Source organism: Mustela nigripes, chromosome 6 (assembly GCF_022355385.1).
Source record: "Mustela nigripes isolate SB6536 chromosome 6, MUSNIG.SB6536, whole genome shotgun sequence".
Lineage (NCBI taxonomy): Eukaryota > Metazoa > Chordata > Mammalia > Carnivora > Mustelidae > Mustela > Mustela nigripes.
In genome coordinates this window covers 124,694,306-124,713,682 of record NC_081562.1, presented here as the reverse complement: position 1 = coordinate 124,713,682, position 19,377 = coordinate 124,694,306, and the positions used below count along the sequence as shown (strand labels likewise).

Here is a 19,377-nt window from a genome sequence, read left to right as displayed (position 1 = left end):
AGGAATTCAAAGGGAGTAGCTGGAACAATCAGAAAAGAATTCACATCAGTGAGAATGATAACTTCTAGAACAAAGTACACATAACTCAGCTCTCCTAATATATTAGTCAAAATTCATTGAATGCCCAATGTACCAGGTGCTATGTTTACCACATTCAAACTCCAAAACAAACCTATCTGGAAGTGCTAGTGTTGTGTTCATTGTAAAAATGGGAGAACTGAGGCAGAGCAAGGCAATGTCAAGTAATTTGTCAAAGTCACCCTAGTAAAGAACAGAGCCAGGATTAGAACCCAGGGAGACTGGATGCAGAGCCTGGATTCTCCCATTACCACAGTCCAAACTTAGGAGTTTTCCTTCAGGATTCGCTGAACTGTTTCTAATAATGTATTTTATTAAGTTCACTGGAATTTCTTTTTCTATTATGTTTCAGCTTATACCTCACCCACTGATCTTGAAAAAAATTGACTATTATTTTTTCATTATTTCTCACTTACTCAGTCTTTCATTTACAGTAACAAGCCCTCAGATTCTTCATCTGTGAAATAGAAGTTTGAAGCTATAACAGTAGTTCCTGAACAATCCAAGAGCAATTCTTTCCTCCAGACATGCAGATTTCTGTATTATATTCCTCACTTTTGCTTATTCATGCCCCTAATCAGTGTTCGGTGTGCCACGGGAAACTTTATAATAAGTCACAGGGTTTTGTAGATTCCAGGAATCCACTGTCCTGGACTAACCTCTAAATAATCTCTAAAGACATTTCTAGTGGAAATATTTGAGATTTTGCATATTCTAGAATTTAGGTCCCTCTCTCACTGGTTTCTAATTTATCATTTATCTTTGCCATAAGATGGAGCACATACCCCCAGCCTTAATCCACCAAGTTTTCCTCATTTGTTTTTTTCCCCATCTTCCTTCAGCTCAGGTTCCTTGCTAAACAATACAGCAGCTTGTTTTGCAGAATTTGTAATTACTGCCAGACCCTTGTGTAAAGAACTATTTCTAGAATTTATGAGCTAAAACCTAGAACACACATTTACAGAGTTTGAACTTGTTTTGTGTAAATAGCAAATAAAGGAAATGTTTTTATATCATTTTTTGGATGACTCCAAGCACTTTTCCCGGTAGACTGAATTTTAAAATCCCATCTTGATCTGCATCTCCAGCATAGACCTACTGATTAAAAAATTAAGGACAGATACGACCTAGACACAAAGCAACATGATCTCCTGGACATACCTATTTTTACCTTCCTCTGATTTCTTCTTAATACCAGCCTTTTTCCCACTCCTTGAGAATTTGATTCTAATGGTATTGGAAGTACCTAGTTTAATATCTTTCTACAGTAGGCCTATTTGAGAAATACCATCAGAGAGCTGCCGGTGATGTTGTTCCTGGCATTGTTGGAGACTGGGGCTCCATTTGTGCATTACCAGCAAGAAGATGTCGGCACCCATCCCATGTCACCCAGCTGTGCTTTATGTTTCCCAAACTTTATCTTTGTGAGTGCGTATGTTTTTCTGTTATGCTGACCTTATTTTCAGCAAAATCAGTCCAGGCCTGCCACTCCAGCATAAGAGCGTAAGTCTACATTCTTCAACATTTATTCTTTAGATTTCTTTTTTTTTTTTTTTAAGATTTTATTTATTTATTTGTCAGAGAGAGAGAGCACAGGCAGACAGAGTGGTAGAGGGAGAAGCAGGCTCCCTGCAGAGCAAGGAGCCCGATGTGGGACTCGATCCCAGGACACTGGGATCATGACTTGAGCCAAAGGCAGCTGCTCAACCAACTGAGCCACTCAGGCATCCCTATTCTTTAGATTTCTTAAGCAGGGCCAAACCAATACTCATTCTATGAGGGCTTGTTCAAAACCATTGGTAGCATCTGAAGGGTACTGCATACAGTGCCTTGCCCGTGCCTTTAGACTGGCCCCACCCCCCCGCCCAGAACTGATCACTTGTTGCTTTGCATCCCACTGAACCCGCCAGGTGTTCCCCATAGCACCTGTGCAACTTTAATGCAATTCCTCATTTACAGGTCTTGCTTCTCTTTCTTAGTGGCCTTTGTATCTAAAGCATCTAGTATAATATCTGGCTCATGGTAAATGTTTATTTAATATTTGCTCAGTGAGAACTCTGGAGTGAGGAGAGAAGAGTTAGTGAGGCGCTTGAGACAGGTGCAGACAGGTACTGAGGGTGAACTGACTGGGGAGTAGGTTACAGGACAATCCTCTCAGGGCTGGGTTCTGACAGGGGAGACTAATGCTGGAAGCAGGGAGGTGGAATATGACAATGGACGACAGCCTGGCCGGCCCATCTGGGGAAATAAAGAGAGTTAAGTTTGTGCCAAAGGCTGAGAGACAATTGGTAGAAACTCCTGAAAGCCAGAATTTAAAAACTCAGTTTTGATTTGAAAGCAATAAGGAGACTGTAGTCTTTTGATTTGGACAATGAATAATCAAAATAATATTTTAAAGTTTTATTGAGAAGGATGTGTGCTTATGTCAAAATCCATATGTGAAATATTGATTTTAGTCTGTGGGTCATCAGTTGATCTTGAAGGTCTCTTTCTTTCTGTTCTCATCCCACAGGTTGTTATTTTGTACTTTGAGCCAAGCACATTTCGCTGTATTCTCCTCAGATGGGTCCGTCTTCTCGGTTTTGCTACTGTTTATGGAACTGTCACTCTCAAGCTTCACAGGTATATTGTATTCCACTAGTTTTCATTCCTGTGGGGAGAACAAAGTGTCTGGCTTGGCATATAATTGCAAGCTGGGTCAACCACTTAAATGGTTTCATTTAGACAAAAAGACAATACATATTTTTTTCATTTTTAAGGCAATATCATTAGGATTCTCTAGGAAAATCTTTCATACAACTGAATTTGAACAACAAATTTCAATAAAATTGTGCCATTGGGTATGGAAAATTTCATTCTGAATAAAAAACAATTTAGAATGAAGGCAAGAGAGTATTTACTAGCTAAGAACAGTAAAGAATACAAAGACAATACAGCTAAAAATCCAGGTCGAGTGCCCCCAAAGAATCCTTATATAGTAGAATTCACCAGTCTGCTGACTTGACAGAGACTACTATTATTCATCTGTAAATTACATGCTCCAGAGTAATCCTGCTGATATTAAATGGGCGAAGTTAAAAAAAATAGTGTTCTCGATTTCCTCCTTAAGCAATGTGCCCTGGTGATTATCAAGCTTGTAAACTAGGCAATGGGGTAAATCTTCTTATACATTCAAAACCACCTACTTTTCTTAATGTATATGATGAGTATGAAGAAGAAAGAGGCATATAGTACATTACCTATCCACAAAGGGCTTTCCCTTGCCTCTTCTTTCCAAGATCTCTCAATGCAGTGGTGCCAAAGACCACTGGAGAGACAATGTAATTTCTCCCTCAAGATAAAACATCAACTCTATAGAGGAAACCCTTTATGCTGATTAGCTTTACAGTTTTTTTTTTAACTCTAATAATGAAATATATGGCATATAATATAACACAATGGCATAGTAAACCATTCATATTTCCATGCTAATGTGATGGGGCGTGTTTCTCTATAAAAGTATTTTAATATGGCTTAGACAACAGTTTATCTTAGAATCATTATATGTATTATATTTGTCTTTAAATCTTCTCCTTTCAGTATTTCCTTAAATGTGATCATTTTACTATCTACTACACAAGAATCTTAATTTCTTTTTTGGGTTTTTGTTTGGTTTTGTTTGTTTTGTTGCATTGGTACTTACTTACTGGGAATGCTCCAGAGTATCTTGTTGGAATAAACATAAATATCCTTAACTCTCAAGATTCTTTTCTTATGTATGTCCCGTAGTACAAAGAACATGGGACTGGATGTCAGGAGATCCAGCTTAAATCTCATTTCAGCCTCTAACTCTAGGAAATCATAGGCTTCTATTTCTTATAAAAGGAAAAGATTAGACCAATCTCTGGTGTTCTTTCTGACATTCATTTTATTCTTTCCACATCACGGAACACTTTGCTATTATATCCTTGTAGTCTTCAAGGATCTTCCGGTTTCCATTCATTATATGATAGCTATTTTTAACTGATGCTCACCGGAGGAAATGAGTAATCATTGGCAACCTGTAATAGACAATAAGCCTTCTAGAAATCCTGAGAGAATGGGTGACCTCCTGAGATTTAAAAATGATCCTTCTCCCTATGAGTCTAGCACTTAGCATCTCTTGGGTCCTCTATTATATAATACAGTTTGTTTATTTCATTATCTTTTTCATTTTTACCTAATTTACTTTCTCTTTGAAGTGAGGGTCTTACCATTGAATCCCCAGATCTTAGCACAATGACTAATACATGAGAGATATTTAGTACTTATGAGTTGATGATTGAATGAATAAAAACGTCAGATGCAGACTTAGAAGGTGCTTCCATCAATTCTCTCCACACATAATGCATTCACAGCTCCCTGTCTCACTGGATGTCCCCAGGTGTCTAGAACTCTGTGGTCTGCAACAGGCTATTTGGTGGGATACAAACATAATATTAAATAGCACTGAATCATGTAATGAGAAAATTACTTTCATTCAGATGCTCTTTCCATCTTTCTGATTATTTCCAATAAAAAAAATTAGCGGGGCACTAGTAGGTCTCTAACACCTGCCAAATACTTGCTAATCTCCCTTTTCAACAATGAGCAGATCAAGCTTCAGGCTCAGAGCTTTCCATTCCAATGCTCCCTTGATATAATTTACTGACCATCTCACTGTATTTCTATAGTTACTTTCTATTTCTGCATTACCATTTTTTCATGTAAAGTAGGAATATAAAGTTTCCTTTAAAATATTTTCAGTAGAAATTGATTTAGAGAATATGTAGCTGGTACGCAGACTTAGGCAGAAATCAAGACTGTGGTATGCAAATGATTAGAATTTGAGAAACTAGATTAGTCCATCATTCTTTTCTTTATTTCAAAGACTGGTCAAACTATTTTCTATTTGTCTTTAGAGGTCATGGTAGTGAAGAGTTACCACTGAAGGTTTAAATCAAGTAGAAACTGTTTCTATCTTAATGAGCTGGATTATTCTTAACCTGTCTGAACCATATGGTTTTATATTATATTCTGGGTTTTTCATATCACTTAAATTTTACCAATTCCAACATTGTTTAAGTCTGTAAAACTGAACAATTAATAACCCAGAAGAATGTGAATAACCCAATGGAAGACTGACTGAACCAGTTTCATATTTCCCATTCTTAGTTGTACACCGTGCCTATATTTATATATTTAGGTATTTGTTAAGTGAATGAGTGGGTGCATGGTTATAGTGAAGGCAGCTGCCGTGGGTGTCTTTGCTTGGTATCTTAGATTCAAGCATTTTGTGGACTTCTAAGATTTGGTAGTAACATGAGAAAGAGGAAAGACTTAAAAGGGCACTGACTGGGGTGGCTCAGTCGGTTAAGTGTCTGCCTTCTGCTCAGATGATGATCTCAGGGTCCTGAGATCAAGCCCAGTGCTGGGCTCCTTGCTCAGTGTGCCTTTCCCTCCCCCTCTCCCTTTGCTGCCCCTCCCACTGAGCTTGCATGCTCTTGCTTACTGTCTCTCTCTCTCTCAAATAAGTAAATTTAAAAAAAAAAACTCTAAAAAAATTTAAAAAGAGAAAAAGTGTAAATCCTAACAAATCCAAATTCACATTTCAGTTCTGCCATTAACTATTTATATAACCAAGAAGAAGTTATTTTAACACCTGAAAATCAGTTTTCTTGCCTCATCTGTAAAGTTACAAAGGCCAAACTTGACTGAAATGTGTGTAAATATATCAAGGGGGACGGGGCTACTATGGCTGAATTAAGCAGTAAGAAAATTCATCAGAAAAAATATGGAGAGTGGTGATGCAACATGGGGGGTTGAGGGGGTAGGAGAAGAATCAATGAAACAAGATGGGATTGGGAGGGAGACAAACCATAAGTGACTCTTAATCTCACAAAACAAACTGAGGGTTGCGGGGGGGAGGGGGTTTGGGAGAAGGGGGTGGGATTATGGACATTGGGGAGGGTATGTGCTATGGTGAGTGCTGTGAAGAGTGTAAGGCTGACGATTCACAGACCTGTACCCCTGGGGATAAAAATATATGTTTATAAAAAATTAAAAATTAAAAAAAAAAAAGAAAGAAAAAGTATGGAGAAAGGTATGGAACTAGGCTTTAGAGAACCTGACCCAAGATAGATTGAGGGATCAAGATAGCATGGTAAATGCCATATATCAATTTCATAGAAACTTCATTTTTTATTTCAAGATTTTTTTTCAAAAAGTAAATCCTGCCTCTCTAGGCAGAAAATTCTGAGGAAATTATCAGTACAGATATATAAAGTGACTGTTAAAGTCCCTTGAAAATAGTTCAGGCAAGAAAGAACTAGGTTTTTGTTTTATTTCAGTCACTTCCCTCAAGGCTTAGTAAAATTATGGAACACTTCTTTCTCCATCTCCTGGTTTCTCACTGATTGATGGTAGTGTTTACAGAAATCCAGTAGCCCTGAAAACTTGGAGCAAATATGAAAAAGGAACAGGATCTCATGCTGTCACTGAAATGATACTATTAGCCTGGGAGGGAACTTCAAGGTTTCATTTGCTTTTACCAAATATTCCACTTTTTAATGTAGTGGTCTCTCCCTGTGTTTGAGAATTATACATCAGAGACTACCATGCCCATCCAAAGGAAAATTGCAAGAGTCTTTTGTGTTCTCACAGTGCAATATAGGGTAACAATTTGGGGGCAGGGCAAGAGTGATTTGCTTCTTCATGGAGGAGTCTTTTATCACTGACATTTAGAGTCACTGTTATGCGATGGTGAGAAAAAGCAGACCAACTTTCAGTTGTCTTTATTATTGCCCTAAGTTCTCTACAGGCAAATGTGTCCCTTTGTTACCAAGTCCTAGCGCAAGCCAGTCCCAATGCCCCACCTCCCTGGAGGGCCATTCGTGCAGTGCAATTTATTTCAACCTGAAACTGTTTATTCCTTTTTGGAGAAAGAAGGAAGAATGGTATAGATCTTAATACGGATCAAAAAGAAAATAGAGCTGAAGCAGGAAAAATGAAGGAGCTTCATTTATAAGCAGGAGTTCCCTTCAGTAACTCTACAGATGTTTGACTTGGGACATGAATGATACAGGACACATCTCAAAGAACATCTTGTTCTTTGTGTGCTTGTGTGGGGGCCTGGAATACTTGCTAAGTTAGGGTTGTTTGTTTTAAGAAAATTGTTAAGGCAATATCCCTAGGTTTAGAAAAGCCAAATACATTTTCAGGAGGCAAAATGAGGAAATGTTTTAGATGAAAGGAGGTGGAGAGATTAAGAAACTTGATACTAAAAGAACATTTTCCTATTCCCTATAATACGGTTTCTGAAAGCAAATTGTCTTTTGCCTTTTTCCAAGGCTAATCAAGGAAAAAAAAACAAAACAAAAGACTTTTTTGTACCATATTTAAAATGAATATTTAAGCAAGCTGTGAAAAAGCCTTCTTCTGGCTTTGGACTAGGGATTTCCATTTCATACATTATTCAGTACTCCTTGCTCTCGATACAACAAAATACGTAACAGTTTTCTCTGCTGTGCTCATTAGCACCAAATATTTACACTTTGTGGGAAAGTTTTGTAGGTTTTTTTTTTTTTTAATTTTATTTTTTTGGTTGTTTCCTTGTAAATTTTAAAAAGTGACTGGAAGTTACCTATATTTATTTACTTTATGTATTCTGTATAAGGTTACATAAAATACAGTAAGGTACCTTAAATTTTTGGAAGAATGAAAGAAAAGCAAGTTAAGACTGTCTAGAGAAGCTAAGAATCTGTAACAAAATGAAGGCTGCCTTCTTTTTTAACTTACAATAACCGCTGCCTGGTAGGCAATTTGAGATAGAGACTCAAGCAAATTAGACTACTAGCTTCAGAACCGTCTGCTTTAGCAAGATGTTAGTTAGCCTTCATTTATGAAAGCCAAAAATAAATAAACAAACAAATAAATAATAACAACCTTTGTTCTTAGGTGGCTGAGCAAAATGCCTATGGGCGTGCACAAGATTCTTCTAAAAATCTTGCATTTACCCCCACTCACGGATGAACGAGGTATAACGTCCCAAATCATGGCCCATAGGGGTTTGAACATGGAACAGTTTCATAATGGTTTTATGCCCGCCTCAGCCAAAATAATTTACCAAGAACATGTGCTTTGATCATGTAGCCATGGACATTACATTTTGACTAGGAAATGGGAAGAGTTTGCCATGTAGATGCTGGTCATGATAGGGATCTCAGGGGCTCCTTTCTGCTAAGCTCACTGTGGTTGATCATCTTTTCTGGCTGCCGATCTGGGTGTAGAATACAATCAAGTGAAGAATTACTCTCAGTGACGTTTCTTAAGAACCATATTGTTCCAGAGAAGAGAGACTCCTTCATAAACTCCTGAAGAAGCTCTCTTTCCCTGTCAGGATACTATTTGGACATTGTTAATGAAAAAAAAAAAAATTATTCTGACACTTGTCAAAGAATGGTAAGACAGACTTTATTCAAGGGTACAACAAGAGGGGTTTTACAGCCAGGGAGAGAGATTGGGTTCAACTCAGAATACATAAAGGAGGGGTGCCTGGGTGGCTCAATGGGTCAAAGCCTCTGCCTTTGGCTCGGGTCATGATCCCAGTGTCCTGGGATTGAGCCCTGTGTTGGTGGTCTCTGCTCAGCAGGGATCCTGCTTCCTCCTCTCTCTCTCTGCCTGCCTCCCTGCCTTCTTGTGATCTCTTTCTCTGTCAAATAAATAAAGAAAGAAATTTAAAAAAATACATAAAGGAAATGTGGAGATTTGCAGTTAAGAACCAGTGTGTGGTTCAATGGATGAAAAACTACCAAGAGAAAGCATAAGAGGCAAAGGGGAATTTCTGGTTAAACCAACTTGACCGGAGTCTTGCAAAAGGCAGGCCAAGGTGGTCTCAGATAATAAATAGGGTGAGAGATTCGCACTAAGCAGACTTAGTACAATTCTTGCTACAACTGGGCAATGAAAAGACAAGGGACATCCAAAGGTTGGACCCAGTCAAGGAGAAGGCTCAGAGGAGTCTGGCTAAAGTTGGATTAAGGGGACAACCTTTGTCAATAGGTAGCTAAGTAAGTTTCAAAGGCAAAGAAAGTTACTTAGCTTCAGAGATAAACTACAAAATGTCAGAGCCTTACCTTATATACCTTTCATATGCTAGAAAAAACTAGATGCCTTATGGGTAAATGACATGCTTGGGGTGACAATATAGAAAACAAAGGTTTCAAATTCATGTTTTGGAACTATCTCTAATACTGGCATTTTAAGAGATTTGGGGAAGGATTGAGATTTGTAAATAATTTGACTTTCTCTTTTCCAGTTTCTTAGTTCATTAAGTGCCAATCTAGGCTTGGTGATTTTAAGATTTAAACAATTTCCCTGGAGATATTTTTATAATTTTAAATTATCGTCAATGAAACAGGAAAGATTAAAAGTCATTTGGCTCTTAACAATAGAAATTTACCTCATAATTTCATTAATTCAGGAAGCATCATGAAACACACCATAATGACTCGTGCTAATGCAGAGAACTGTCTGTGTGCTATCCTGATTCTATGAACTTCCAGAAAATGTGTAGTTCACGCGTTAGTTTTGCAGGCACGACATTTCTGTCATTCTGATCACTCAAACACTTGGAAAGACCTAGAAGAGAGGCCCCTGAAACCTGAGAAATAAGCAAATTGTGACCTGTCACTTTTCCTCCCTGTACTCATCTTCCCGTTGTTGGCAGACTCCTCACCCGTCCAGGTCTGCCGTAGTCTGAGCCCGGTGGGACTTTACATACAGCTAGTCCTTATGGATGGCTTCCCAGAAACCACGGAAACAGAATCTCCTAAACTCCAAGGAATTTCTCTTTGATTATAAAATCTCTGACTAACTAGAGAATAAGACAGTTCCCTCTGCTCATTCCTCCCCACCCTGCCCCTTCTAATGACATCACACTGCCTCATCTAACTTCCTGTGGGACCCCAGCTGAATGACCCTAAGTATTGCTAATTATGTTGGTATGTTCCTGTCACTTTCATAAGCTAATGAAGTGTTGCTGGCCTGAACAGCTTCATTTATGAATTAATATGTTCAATATAATCTGCTTATAGGAAGTAAAAGATTTGAGAAATATAAGCATATTGATAAAAGATGTCTTTTTATTAACTAGAGGTCTATAGTCATACAGGACTTTTAAAACATCAATGAGTAACTTTTTAATACAATTAGAAATAAAAGCAAAATTCACTTTATATTGTTCTACTTTTCAGAATATATTAAATATTAGGAATATCATGGGAATGTATTTCACTCAGAAAACTGAAGTGACTTAAAGTTTTACTTATTTTGTCTCACATCAGATGTCCTATTTGATTGTTTTGTGACACATAAGTTTGAAATGCATTTTATTTTATAACATCTACATCAAAACTTTTCAATATTACACTTCTCTTTTTGTTTTTGTTATATATATACATGCTCTGATTTCTAGTCAAAGTATCAACATTTTATGTCAAGATTTCTGGAAATAGGTTTGAATTAATATGTATACTTTAGGGGCTGTGTGGCACATCAGAAACATGGGATTTTTTTATTGCCTGGATTGTATGGTTTTTACTTGTATATGTGTGCATACAATTGTGTGTGTATGTGTGTATGTGAATCCACTTTAAAATTATAAATAAAAAAAGCATCCAGTAATTCAGAATTAGTACTTCTGAGACTATAGTTGATACTTTATCCTAATGTTCTTCATTAGAAACTAACAGTTCCTGTATGCCCTCAAGTAGAAATGTTTCTTTTCCTCGTGTGAAGTAGATATAAGAGAATAAGTGGGAGATGAGATTAATTCATTGGCCCAGCAAAAAGAAGGACCACCAGGCTTTGAAGGCCACAGTGAGTGCTCGCCTCAGCAGCTCATGTGCTAGAATGGGAGCAACACAGGAAAGGCTAGCATGGCCCTGCGCAGAGATGACATGCAGATTTGCGAAGCTGTCTGTATTTTTGACTGGAGACCTGCTGTAATAAATATATTAACTTAAACAGAAAGAAAGGGTAGATGGATGGATGGATGGATGGATGGATGGATGGATGGAAGGTTGGTTGGAAAGAAGGAAGGAAAGGAGGAAACCAAGGAGACAGTCTGCTTCTGAAAGCCCTTTACCACTGTCCCCCCGCTGCTGTTGTCAGGGCCCAGAGGCAGGGGCTTGCCTTGCATTATTGGATGGACGCACCAGTGTCCTTTCTGTCGCACCATTGGTTCCCCCCGCTGACCTCTGGTTGCTCTGCTTCCTGTCACCTAGAGTTTACATGCGTCCAATCCAGAACACCTGAGTTGTGTTTACGTTTTCATCCAGTTCAAAATAATTTCCAATTTGAGTTACTCTTTAGCCCACATATTATTTAGAAGTGCTATTTAGTGTGCAAATACTGGAGGGATTTTCCATAAATCTTTGGTTTTGATTTCTAATTTAATTCTGTTGTGGTTAGAGCACATACCCTGTATGACTTGAATTCTCTTAAGTTTATTGAGACTCATTTTATGGTCCAGAATATAATCTATCTTGGTAAGTGTTCCTTGGGCACTAGCCTTCTGTGGTTTTGTGGTTGTTCAATAATTTTGTTCAAGTTTTTTTTATATCCTTTTAATTTATCCCTACTTGTTCTGTTGAGAGAGTAGCTAGAAATTACATATTTGCCTGTTTCTCCTCACAGTTCTGTCAGCTTTTGCTTCATATATTTTGAAGTTCTGTTCTAATACATAAACATTTGGAGTTGTTAGGTCCTGTTTATAGGACATGGACTCATGTCCTATTCATGTCCTGTTCATAATGATAAAGGATTGACTTCTTTGTGAAATGACCTTCATTTTTCCTGATAATATTCTTTGCTCTGAAATTTACTTAACTGATATGAATATAACCACTTCTGATTTCTTTTGATTAATGTTAGCATGTGATATCTTTTTTTTTTTTTTACCATTTTTCTAACTTTAAACATTTTGTTTTAGATTTAAAATGCATTTCTTGTAGGAAGTTTATAGTTAGGCCTTGCCTCTTTAAGTCTAATCTGACAATCTCTGCCTTTTAATTTGTGTATTTAGACTACTTTCCTTTAAACTTGACTGTTGTTAAGCTTGTGATTTTAAATAGCATTACCTGCATAATACCTTCTAACATGCCATTGGCTCACCTGGCTCCTAGTTCCCATCTTTCTCACCACACAGAATTCACATGTGTCCAGTCCAAAAAGCTGGACTTGAACTAATAAGGAACTTAATACTGGAAGCACAACTATTCTAGAAATTCCTAGATAGATGCAAAGTACCAAAACCAAGACAAGAATAAATCGAAAATCTAATAGATCTGAAACAAATGAAAACATTGAATTTGTAGTTAAAAATCGCCCCCGCCACCACCACCACCACCACCACACATACACACCCCTGTACTGGATGGTTTCATTGATGAATTATACCATGATTTAAAGAAGAATTAAGGGGTGCCTGGGTGGCTCAGAGGGTTAAGCCTCTGCCTTCAGCTCAGATCATGATCTCAGGGTCCTGGGATCAAGCCCCATATCGGGCTCTCTGCTCAGCAGGGAGCCTGTTTCCCCCTTTCTCTCTCTCTGCCTGCCTCTCTGTCTACTTGTGATTTCTCCCTCTGTCAAATAAATAAATAAAATCTTTGGGGGGAAAAAAAGAAGAATTAAAACTAATTCTTTGCAAACCATTCTGAAAAACAGATAAGAGATCATTTCCTATTCATTGTAAGAGGTCAATAGTACCCTGATAACAAAAATAGATAAATATATTACAAGAAAACAAAACTCCGGACCAATATCTCTTATGAATATAGACATAAAAATCTCAATCCAGACAGAATCCAGCAGCAAAAAGAATTATACATCATGACCAGGTGGGATTTAGCCCATGAATATAAAAAACAATCAATGTAATAGAGTATATTAACGTAATAAAAGATAAAAACACATGATCATCTCAACATATGCCAAAAAAGCATTTGACAAAAATCCAACGCACTCTCATGATAAAAACACTCAGCATACTGGGAACGGAAGTGAACTTCCTCATACTGATAAAAGTTATTTGTTAAAAATCTGCAGCTGACATCCTGCTTAATGATGAAGGACTGAAGTCTTTCCCCCTAAGATGAGGAACAAGATAAGAATGTTCACTCTTGCTACTTCTATTCTATGTTGTCCTGGAAATTCTCACCTCAGCAATTAAGCTCGAAAAAGAAATGAAAGGTATCCAGATGGAAGAAAGAAGTAAAACTATTTGCAGATGACATGATCTTCTATGAAGAAAATTCTAAGGAACCCACCAAAAAACTATCAGATGTAATAAGGTTTAGTGGTGGTGCAATATACAAGATCATTATGCAAAAATCAGTTGTATTTTACACACTGGCAACAAACAGAGGTTCAAATTAAGGGGGTATTTTCATTTACAGTAGCATAAAAATAGAATATGTAAGAATAAGTTTAACAATAGAACCACTAGAAAGGTTCCCTAAAGACTGCAAAACACTCATGGAATGAAATTTAAGAAGACCTAGATAAATGGAAAGATCTCTTATTCATGGTTTGGAAAACTTAGTATTTTCAGATTGCTCTATTTCCTAAATTGAATCAGCCTAATCCCTAATATAATCCCAGCTGACTTTTTTTTTTTTTTTTTTTTAGAAATTGACAAGCTGGTTCTAAAATTCGTATAGAAATGCAAGGGACCAGAATAGCCAAAACAATCTTAAAAAAGAAGAATAAATTAGAAAGATTCACACTTTCTGATTTTAAAACTTATTTCAAAACTGCAGCAATCAAGACAGTGTGATACTGGCATTGGAAGAGACACACAGATCAATACCAGGTTTCTCTAGGCAAAAGAATGAGGTTGGACTTCTAACTCTACACCATACACAAAAATTAATTCCTAATGGATCAAAGACCTAAATCTAAGAGCTAAAACTATAAAACTCTTAGAAGAAAATACAAATATTCATAATCTTGGAGAAAAACCCAAAGCACACACACACAAAAAAGAGATAAATTGGACTTTATCAAAATGAAAAACTTTTGTACATCAAAAAATATGATCAAGAAAGGGGGGTGCCTGGGTTGCTCAGTGAGTTAAAGCCTCTGCCTTCAGCTTAGGTCATGCTCTTGAAACCCTGGGATCAAACCCGGCAGGGAGCCTGCTTCCCTTCCTCTCTCTCTCTCTCTCTCTGTCTGCCTCTGTGCCTACTGGTGATCTCTGTCTGTCAAATAAATAAATAAAATCTTTAAAAAAAAAGAATAAAAAAAAAGAAAGGTAAATAATGAGGTTAAGAGGATAAGGAAAATGAGTGAAGGGTAGTAGGAGATATAGGCTTCCAGTTCCAAATGAATAAGTTACAGGGATAAAAGATACAGCATAGGGAATATACCAATGATATTATAATAGCATTGTATAGGGACAGATGGTAGCTACACTGGTAGGGATCACAGCATGATGTATGAAATTCTCCAATTACTATGTTGTACACCTGAAAGTAAAGTAACGTTGTGTGTCAACTATGCTCCAATAAAAAATAAACTGACAGAATGAAGGCAAAAATCGCATCATCTCAATTAGTGCAGAAGCAGCACTTGACAAATTCACCACCCATTTATAATAAAAACTCTAAACATTAAGTAGGTATAGATGGAATGTACCTAAACATAATAAAGTCCATACATGATCTCAAGGCCACAGCTAGCATCATACTCAATGGTGAAAAGCTGAAAGCTTTTTCTCTAAGATCAGGAACAAGACAGGGATGCTTACTTTTTTTTTCCTTTAAGATCTTATTTATTTATTTGACAGAGAGAGAGCACAAGCAGGGGGAGCAGCAGGCAGAGGGAGAGGGAGAAGCAGGCTACCCACTGAGCAGGGAGTCCAACACAAGGCTCAATCCCAGGACCCTGAGATCATGACCTGAGCTGAAGGCAGATGCTTAACCAACTGAGCGACCCAGGTGCCCCAAGGATGCCCGCTTTTACCACTTTTATTCAACATAGTATTTCAAGTCCTAACTACAACAATTAGGGGGAAAAAAAAGAAGAAGAAAAAGAAAAAAAAGAAGAAATAAAAGATATCCAAACTGGAAAGGAAGAAATAAAGCTGTCACCACTTAAAGATGACATAATACATACAGAAAATCCTAAAGACACTACCAAAAATCTGTTAGAACGAATATAAATTAATTCAGTAGAGTTGCAGGATATAAGACCAAATACAAAAATCTATTGTGTTCTTATACACTAATAAAAAACTATCATAAAAATAAATTAAGAAAACAATTCTATTTAAAATTGCATCAAAAAGAATAAAATACCTAGAGATAAATGTAACCAAGAAAGGTGTACATTGAAAGCTATAGCACATGGATGAAAGAAATTGAAGAAGACACAAACAAATAGAACAAAGCTGGAGCCATCATGCTCCTTGATTTCAAATGGTGTTACAGAGTTGTAGCCATCAAAATAGTATGGCATTGGCATAGAAGACACAGAGGGACACTGGGTGGCTCAGTATATTGAGCATCCAACTCTTGGTCTCAGCTCAGGTCTTGATATCAGGTATAAGTTCAGGCCATGCATTGGGCTCCATGTGGAGCCTACTTAAAAAAACAACAACAACCCAGATCAGTGAAAGAGAAGACTGTCCAAAAAAAAATAAACTCACTCGAATATGGTGAATTAATTTACAACAAAGGAAAGCAAGAATATACAATGGGGAAAGAATAGTCTCTTTAATAAAGTGTGCTGGGGGAAGACCAGACAGCCACGTGCGTAAGAGTGAAACTGGAGTAGTATATTACACTATACACAAAAATTAACTCAAAATGGATTAAAGACTTGAATGTAAACCTAAAACCATGCAACTCTTAGAACAAAACATAGGCAGTAAGCTCCTTGATATCAGTCTTGACAATGATTTTGAATCTGATTCTAAAAGCAAAGATAACAAAAGCAAAAGTAAACAAGTGGGAATACATCAAAACAAAAAACTTATGCTCAGCCAAGGAAACCACCAACAAATGAAAAGGAACATAGGAAATGGGAGAAAATATTCAATTCATATATATGGTAAGGAGTTAATACCCAAAATATAAAAAGAACTCATAAAACTCAGTAACAAAAAAAATCTAATTTTAAAATAGGTAGAATAGACATATTTCTAAAGAAGACATTCAGATGGTCAACAGGTACATGAAAAGATGCTCAGCATCACTAATCATCAGTGAAATTCGAATCAAAATCACAATGAGATATCTCACACCTGTTAAAATGGCTATTATCAGAAGAACAAAAAATAACAAGTATTGACAAGGATATGGAAAAAAGGGAACCCTCTTACACTGTTGGGAATGTAAATTGGTGTAGTCATTATGGAAAACAGTGTGGAGGTTCCTCAAAACATTAAAAATAGAACTACATATGGTCCAGCAATTCCACTTCTGGATATTTATCTGAAGAAAACAGAATGAAAACTTGAAAAAATATATGTACCCCATGCTCATTGCATCATTATTTATAATAGCCAAGATATGGAAACAACCTAAATGTCCATTGATGAATGAATGGATAAAAAAGATATAGATATATTTATACACACACACACACAGAGTAGAATACTATTCAGCCATAAAAAAGAATGAAATATTGCCATTGAGACATGAATGGACCTGGAGGGTATTATGTTAAGTGAAGTAAGTCAGAGAGAGAAACACCAAAACTGTATGATCTCACTTATATGTGGAATCTAAAAAACAAGCAAAACAAAAAAACCAAGCTCATAGATATGGAGAACAGACTGGTAGTTGCCAGAGGGTGGGTGTGGAGGATGAGCAAATGGGTGAAAGGAGTCAAATGATATAAAATAACTAAGTAATGGGAATATAATGTACAGCATGGTGACTATGTGTAATAATACTATATTGTATATTTGAAAGTTGTTGAGAAAGAAGATCATAAAAGTCTCCATTATAACAAAAATATTTGTAACTATGTACAGCAACAGATGTTAACTAGACTTACTGTATTGATCCATTTCATAATATACCAATATTGGATCATTATGTTATATACCTGAAAGTAATATAATGTTATTTGTCAATTTTACCTCAATTATTTTTTAAAATTAGGTAAAAAAGGTAAGTTACAGACTGGGAGAAAAATATCTTTCAGAGGACCTTATCCATAATATATAAACTTCTACAAATTATGAAAAGTTCTACAAATTATGAAAAATCAAACAATATAAAAAAAAAGAAAGAATTGAACAGACACTTCATAAAAGAAGACACACAAATCGCCAATAACACATTAAAATATGCTAAATATTATTCATCATTAGAGAAATTAAAATTAAAATCCCAGTGAGATACCATTTTATAATTACTAGACTGCATACAGTTAAAAAGATTAACACCACAAGTGTTAGTGAGAATGTGGAACAGATGGGACACTCATACATTGTTAGTGAAAATGAAAACTGGCTTAGCCACTTGGGAAACTGTTTGGAATTATCATACACAGTTAAATATACATTTACTATATGATCAAGCAATTCTATTCCTGGATATTTATCCAAGATAAATAATAACATACCCATACACACTTGTGCAAGAATGATCACAATGGCTTTCTTTATAAATGGCCTCAAATTTGAACCAACCCAATGTCCAGCAACAGAAAAATGGATACACAAGTTACAAGAATTCATACAAAGGCATATTACTAAGTAATTAAAAAAAAAAAACCTGAACTCCCTCAGCAGGGAGTCTGCTTCTCCTTCTCACACTCCCCCACCATGCTTTGTCTCTGTCTCTCTCTCATTCTCTCCCTCAAATAAATAAATAAAGTCTTTTTAAAAATAATTATGTGCTATCATATAACATGCTATTTACAGATATAGAATGTTATATGACAATGCTCAGAATTCCATATTATATTTTAAAAATCATATAAATTATATATTGTAATCTTAATATTATAAAATATTTTATATACATTAGAAAAAATACTAGAGAATAACATTCATCAAAATTCTAACAGTGTTTATGTATAGATAATGCTATTTTAGGTAGTATTCATTTCTTTCTTTTTATTTGTTTATCGTTTTCTATTTTTTTTTTTTACTTTGATCATATAGTTTTAATGGTGGAATCAAATTGCATGTAAAAATAGATGAGACTTTACGATCCATAATAGGCAAGTTGATGTAGCAGGGACTTTGGGACCTGCAAAGTTTAGTCAAAGAGATTTAAATCTAGCAGTGAGACAAAGTGGAAATAGTTAAACAGCATGAGAACCAAAGAGCAATCACAATAATACTTTATATTTAATTTCCAAAACCTTCATTGACAATAATTAAAAGTTCTTCTATTTCAAGGATAACTAACTGCCATCTAAAAAGTTAAAAATATTACCAGTCGATAAACAGAGTGATTATTACATACTCACACAGCATATCTCCTGAACTTCTTTTGTGGTGGCACCTTCTACTTGCTAATTAATATAGTTTGTGTATTTTATTGTAGGTTAAGGTGAAGGTGAATGCAACAGTAATTTTAGAGTTCTTTTTTATATTTACTTTCATTTATACTGTTTAGCATTTCTTTTGTTTAGCATTTCTTTTATATGAAAGTAACAGCTAATATAGGTTAAATAAGTTAATGTGCAGCTATTCATTGAGAATTTTGTTTTCTTATAAGTTATCACACATAGAAAAGAGTAACTATATATTCACAAATTTTTTGTTATCTTATGGTGACCCCCATATAGTCTGGTACAATTCTTTATCTTTAAATGTATGCTAAAGAGACTGAAAGACTAGAGTATTAGATCTTATAAAATTATTAAAACCTTAGAAAGAGAAACAAGTTTTCTTTTATTTCTACCATATCCCAATTTGAACAATCATGACTGAAGAGAAAAGAGATTCAAACAACTTTGCCTTAGGGTATGCCTGGGAAATACTTATTCTGTGATTAACCTATTTCAGAGGGAAAGGGTTTTGTTTTGTTTTTTCAGGCATCAAAACTAAATCTTGAGTTAGAAGTAAGAACAGATCAAAATTTAAATAGTAACCTTAAAATGGTATCATTAAAAAATTTTCTAACTATAGAACCATTAGCGTTATGTTTCCCTTTTGAGGTTATAATTGCTCATTTAAGTAATGATGCTATTAGGCAACCATCTGTAATAAATGTTTTTATAGTTTGCCTAAAGTCATGTTTTTAAATACCAAAATATCATATTAAATAGTAAAAC

At 35.8% G+C, this 19,377-nt stretch overlaps 1 protein-coding gene and 1 non-coding gene across 2 annotated transcripts in view; both read left to right on the top strand.

The window, feature by feature from the left end:
• GPR158 (G protein-coupled receptor 158) overlaps window positions 1-19,377 on the top strand; it is a 421,455-nt gene that overhangs the window by 355,760 nt on the left and 46,318 nt on the right. The window contains exon 6 of the mRNA XM_059404156.1: window positions 2,591-2,700. Coding sequence (XP_059260139.1) covers window positions 2,591-2,700 — 110 coding nt within the window. The remainder of the gene's footprint in view (window positions 1-2,590; window positions 2,701-19,377) is intronic.
• LOC132021018 (U6 spliceosomal RNA) lies at window positions 10,958-11,063 on the top strand. Its single transcript, XR_009405202.1, has one exon. It is a non-coding gene; the product is annotated as a U6 spliceosomal RNA (small nuclear RNA).